At 35.1% G+C, this 6,383-nt stretch overlaps 1 protein-coding gene across 1 annotated transcript; it reads left to right on the top strand.

The window, feature by feature from the left end:
• Nucleotides 1-793: 793 nt before the first annotated feature.
• On the top strand, nucleotides 794-2,068 carry LOC130963028 (protein FAR1-RELATED SEQUENCE 5-like). Its single transcript, XM_057889179.1, has 2 exons — nucleotides 794-1,212; nucleotides 1,294-2,068. The coding sequence occupies exons 1-2, from the start codon at nucleotides 794-796 to the stop codon at nucleotides 2,066-2,068; spliced, it is 1,194 nt and encodes a 397-aa protein (XP_057745162.1).
• Nucleotides 2,069-6,383: the final 4,315 nt, after the last annotated feature.

Here is a 6,383-nt window from a genome sequence, read left to right as displayed (position 1 = left end):
TTTCTAATATACTTTAAGTACCTACACAATATATAATATCAATTAGCGTTCAAATTTAAGTTCTAATATTGTTTTTAACAAGAGAGGTTTATTAATTTTTTAAAAAATTTACATACAATAAGTTTTGTATCAATATATTATGATTCATTTTAAAAATAATATTTATTCATCTAAATTACAGAGTGTCTTGAAAAATCATATTTAAATAATTTTTATTTTTTAACTATTTTATATTTTTAGATTAAAAACTTTGTATTTTTTTATTCAAGCTTTATTTTTATATTTTATTTTAATTGTCTTATTCAAAACTATTAATATGAATTTTTATTTTGTAGGATAATAAAAATATGAGATTTTTTTAATAAATTAAATTATTGAAAAACTTACTTATTATAAAAGAAGTTAAGTATATTTCTTGATTGTAAGAATACATATAATTCACTTTTGAATGTAATCAAAATAAATATAAATTTATTCAATTTTTTAAAATTTACATTAATTATTAAAATTATAACATAATGAATGTACTCCTATACAAATTTATTCTTATTTTTGTACTTTATTTTAATTTTGTTAAACAAAAAAGTTTAAATATTATTTACTTTTAATTTTTAACTTTTACCACAAATAAAAATATATGACTTTGTGTGTATTAAATAAATTTTTTTATTGGACATTTTTAAAATGTCAGGTATATTTACGGACACTGAGATGAATGAGCAGTACCAGGAGGACGATGATTTTAACCAACAAGAAGAGCTAGTAAGTGACCAAGATATGATGGATTAACAGAATGAATTCGAACAAGATTTCAGAGATGAATTTACTGAGGGAGCGTTTTTTTTCTGAATCTGATATGTCAGAAGATATCCTTGAAGCCGCATATGCGGTTGACTCCGTGCAAGACATTACAACTTTGAAATTTAGTGAGAATTTTGCGGAGAAAATTGGCAAATACCACTTTTCTACTTTGCAGCTTGCATTTGATTTTTATATGAAGTACTCAAAGTCGAAAGGCTTTAGTGCAAGGAAGAGCAAGACCTTCAAGAATAGTACTGGCGAGATTTACAAACAAAAGTTTGTATGTCATAGGCAAGGATTCAGGATGGAGAAATATTACACGATGGAAAAAAGGAAGAAGGAGCCTAGATTGAAAACAAGAACTGGATGTGAAGCCCGAATGGATGTTAAATTTGTACCAGAAAGTGGAAGGTGGCATATCTTTTATTTCTCTGACGAACACAACCATGATCTATTGGATACATAATTCAGTGCTATGTTGCCTGCCCACAGAAAAATGTCAGAGGCAGATATTATGCAAATGATGAACATGCTAAAGTCAGGGATTAGCACCTCACAGATATTTGGTCTTCTAGCTAGTCAAGCAGGCGGGTACGAATTTGTTGGCTATGGTCCCAGAGATATGTACAATGAGATTGCTCGGCAAAGGCGTCAAATTCCTGGTGATGTAGCACAGATGTTGAAGAAGTTGGAGGATATGCGGTTGAAGGATCCACAATTATATTTTAAGGCATGTCACGATTCAAGAGGTTTGTTACGTAATTTGTTCTGGTCTAATGGGATTAGCCAACTAGACTACCGACTCTTCGGGGATGTTATTGCTTTTGATGCTACGTACAAGAAGAACAAGTATAGTTGTCCATTAGTCATATTCAGCGGGATTAACCACCACAACCAAACAATTGTTTTTGCTGCTGCGTTAATTGCAGACAAAACTACTGATACATATATTTGGCTCCTGCGTCAGCTCATATTTGCAATGAGGGGCAAGACCCCGACCTCAATCATAACTGATGGGGCCATGGCGATTAGGAATGCAGTGAGAGATGTATTTCCTGAAGTCAGACATAGATTATGCGCTTGGCACCTTATTCGAAATGCAACTAGCAATGTTGGAAATCCATCGTTTACATCTAAATTTAGAAAAATCATGTTGGGAGACTACGAGATTCCCGTGTTTAAGCGTAACTGGGTTCAGCTTATTGAAGAATTTGACATTGAGGATAAGTCGTGGGTGATCAACATATACGAAGAGAAGCATATGTAGGCTACTGCATATCTAAGAGGAAAATTCTTTGCTGGCTTTAGAACTACATCAAGATGTGAAAGTTTACACTCAGTTGTGGGAAGGTATATGGGGTCGCGGTATGATTTGACAAGTTTTGTAGAGTATTTTCAAAGGTGTGTTGCACACATGCGCTGTAAAGAATTTAATGCTGATTATGAATCTACACGTGGGGTGCCCATCATGCAAACTTGTATAGAGCTGCTAGAGAGATATGCTGCTGAGTTATACACTCATGAGATATTTCTTTTCTTTCGGCCATTTCTCTCTAGAGCTGGATCAATGCGGGTGATAAACATAGATAATACCGATGATTGCATAAAGTACATTGTGTATAAGCATGGGAGGCCTGATTTTATGTGGATCGTTGATTTTCGTCAAGAAGAAATGATCTTCATGTGTACCTGTTTAAGAATGGAGTCATTTGGTATTTCCTACGAACATATTGTGAAAGGTCTGGTTGACAGAGACATCTGTGAGATTCCCCGGTCATTCGTATTGGATAGATGGACAAAAAAGGTTAAATCAGCACTCAATGATCCAAGTGGGTTCACTAGGGATACTGTTGTTATTAGTCGTCAAAGTGCCTTGGTGGAATTTTCTAAACAATTGGCTGCTGTTGCTGCTAAAGTACCAGAGAGATATGAAGAGACACTGACATAATTATGGGATTGTACTCATCTTACAAGGCTGCAGACGAAGGCACTAATCAGCCTCAGTCAGGTGTAGCTAGAAGTAGCAATCCGTATATGCATCAAACCACTAGAGGCTCAGGACAACCATCTAAGAAGAAGAAGCGGCAACGTTGTAGTGTTTGTCAAATGGAAGGACATAAGAAGACAACATGGCCTTGGAAAAAGGACATTGACAACAACGTTATAGAAAATGAAGCTAACGATTCGGACGATGGCGACATGTGTACCGAAGCGACGGCTGAGTTAAATAGTGATAATTAGCAACCTCCATAAACTTTAATATTTTTGGGTAGAAAATCAGTTCCGTATTTGTATTTTTTTCTCACTATATTAATGAGATTTTATACATTCTTCTAATAGTCGTGCTTATGCTTTCTAGATGTAATAATTGTCAAATAAATACCGGTTAGCGATAACGGGTAAACTGCCCCTCTCCCTTTTCGCTCACTCTCAGTTTCAGTCTCACTGGCAAAATCCCTAATTTTCAGGGTTATGAAAATCGGCCTGGACAGACCAGTTGAACAGGTTTAACCGTGAACCGGTTAAGCATGCGGACCGATCCTCCTGTAATAACCATTGGAGATAAAACCGCTGGATAACTGTTAAATCGGATGAGAACCGGTTGGTTGGGTCAAACCGGTTGAACTGTGAACCGCTATAAAAAATAATTCGGACAAATGTTAAAACCGTCAATTTCCAAAACCGCAATTAAATCGTCAAACCGGCAGGTAACCGGTCGGTCGAACCGAACCGTGACCCGGCCGGTAATTTGAAAAAGGAACAAAACGTTGGCGTTTCATTGTGCTGCACACTGACTAAATCTACCCAGACTCCATCTTCGAGATTCCAAATTCAAATATAGATCCAGAACGCGCATCTGCCTCAGCCCTCAGTGCCTCTCTCACAATCAGTCCAGGCTCCTCTCTTCGAACTCCTGGTCGTCCGTCCAGCCACCGCCTGCTACCGCCGCCGTCGGAACTTCGATTAGCCACCGCATGCTCCCTCACTTCCCCTCCATTGCACCGCAGCCATCGCTATCTTCCTTCCCTTCCATCGCGCAGCCATCGTGCGAATGTGGAAGCCTCTGTTGCGCAGGTTCCCCACTTCTCCTCCTCTTCCTCATTCAGATACAGGTATACAGCGCCCCACCCCCAAAACAAAAACCCTAGGTTACTCCCCCACTGCCGCAAGGGTCTCACTCAACGCCGCCGTTGCGCTCAGACACCATCGTGTCTTCGTCCGGTCGTCTGCGCCTCCACGCTTCTTCCTCATTCAACAATTGGTGCGTCTTCCTCGAGCTCACGAAGGCAATGGCTTCATTTTCTTTTTTATTTTTTGTTCTATTTTTATTATCTTTGCTCAGAACATTGATTCAATGATTTTTTTGTGATTCTGCTAGAACATTGATTTTTTTGGATTCTGTTAGTGCTACACAAAATGAAATTTAAATCATCGATTAGCTGTGCTCCTGTGCTGTATTATACTATTTTCTTGTTTGGGATTGAATCATTGAATATTTAGTTAAATTAGTTCAGTTAATCTTTGTTAAATTTAGACTGATTTAGTTGTTAACCTTGCTTTAGTTCTCAAGTTGCTTGCTGCTTCAATTTAAAGGGATTGTGAATTTTGGTTTAAGCTATGATTGAAGTTTCCTTCGTTTGGGTGTTCTTAGATATTTCTTTCTTTGTTGCTTTGTTTTAAATGTTCCTATAGGTGTTGTGTTGTTGCTGTGTTTTAAATGTTCCTTTGACTCTTTGTTGTGTTGTTGCTGTGTTATATTTCTTTTTCGTGAATATTTGTATTGATTTGCTGTCCGAGGACCTGTACACCAACTTGCATTCTTGCAATAAAGCTTTCCATGTTAAAACTATTTTTGCATACAAAATGAATGTAGTTTGATAATTTCTAATTGATATAACTTATTGTGGAATGAGCTAGAGAATACTTTGAAGGTGTTGGGAAGGAAAGGAGGTTATTGAGCAATTGGAGAGTTGATAGTGCTAGACTTTTTTTTTGCTTTTAATCATTATGCTGAACTTGTTAAAATTATTTCAATAAAATTTGGCATTTGTTGATCCTGGTTTAACTGTCTAATTTTGAGAATTTGTTGCATAGCGTATAGCCTCACTGTTTCCTTTCTAACTTTGATGATTAGTTTGCTTTCGATTCTTTTCTTGTTGTTGTTTGCATATGATTTCTTATAACTGTAAGATAATTTTGGGTACTAAGTTAATATCTATTTATTTGTTTTAGAGTTGGTCCAGTAGAGGATAGCCAGGAAATTGAGGAGCAGGTACAGGAAGAAGTAATTTCAGACAATGGAACTGAAAAAAAGCAGGGAACTCGTGATGAGATGCTTTCGCAGTACGGGTGATGTGTTAGGCTTGTCATTTTAGTGAATCTATTTAGTTCTCCATGTTCACATAGTAGGATCTATTTGTCATGGAATCTATCGTATTTAGTAGAAATTGGTGGCTGCTGCTATTTTTAGCTTCTCACTTGTTACTGATTCAATGATTTATTCTTGTTTTGTTTTTTGTTTTGATTCACTGTTAGTGTTGATATTTACTGTTGTATCTGTGATATTTTTGCAGTTTGATCATAGTATGAGGGATAAGATTAGTGAAACTGAAGGTGGAATTGAAATGTTATGTAATATTGTAATCATAATTTGATTAATCTAGCTTTTTAATTATAAATAGTATTTGTTATGATTGTTCCTTGTTTTATAGAAGTTGCATCTACTATGTGATCAACTATTGTAATCATTTTTTATTAATCTAGCTTTTTAATTATAATTTTGTATCACTGTGTGATCATATTGTTCATTATTTTTGTTTGAATTAATTAAAAAACCGAATAGTTCTCAATCGAGGCATTATTTTTGGAACACACAAGGGCTTATCTTTGTGGTAGATAGCTGTGACAGAGAAAGAAGATTTGAAGCCAGAGATAAACTCCATGGGATGCTAAGTGAGATCAATAATGGAAAATTGATTTGAATTAAAAGGAAATATGTGATTTGAATTACTAGGCTAAAATTATATTTTTGGATTTTTATTTATAGATTATTTATTATTCTATTCTAAAACGGTTTTTTCGGTTGAACCACTGAACCAGTGAACCATTTACTAGAACGGTTTGAAATAATATTTGTATGGGATGGTTGTTGAAATAATAAATGGAAATGACATTACTTCATTATAAAAATATGAGTTTTTAAACTAAATCTCTATATGGTGCATAAAAATAGAGCAAAATTGCAAAAGCAACGAAGCAATACATATCTATTTAAGAAGTCATTGAAAAAAATTCGCAAGAAGTACATCCACTAACTCTAACAAATAAATACGCAATAACCAAAGTATTATAATCTATCTAGATTACTACTATTATCTTTATATCTCATAAGAACTGTGCATATTCCAAAACTCCTGGACTGATGCTATAATCTGTGACTTCTTATGGTTGATCCGACTCCGGAGTATATGCACCGCGGTTATCATGCGAATATCGTGATCCTCAAACTACAATTTATTCATTATAAATTAGTACAAAAAAATAGGGATTAAATATTAGAGAGTTGTTTTAAAAATACTCAC

Source organism: Arachis stenosperma, chromosome 2 (genome assembly GCF_014773155.1).
Source record: "Arachis stenosperma cultivar V10309 chromosome 2, arast.V10309.gnm1.PFL2, whole genome shotgun sequence".
Taxonomy (NCBI): Eukaryota; Viridiplantae; Streptophyta; class Magnoliopsida; order Fabales; family Fabaceae; genus Arachis; species Arachis stenosperma.
Note: the sequence above shows the minus strand (reverse complement) of the source record. Positions and strands in the feature narration are given on the sequence as shown.

What these genes read in the sequence shown, in the direction of transcription:
- LOC130963028 (XM_057889179.1), top strand. Translation starts at nt 794, where the DNA reads ATGAATTCGAACAAGATTTCAGAGATGAATTTACTGAGGGAGCGTTTT. An exon ending in TTTGTACCAGAAAGTGGAAG is followed by an intron (nt 1,213 to 1,293) that starts GTGGCATATCTT and finishes GCCTGCCCACAG; the next exon opens with AAAAATGTCAGAGGCAGATA.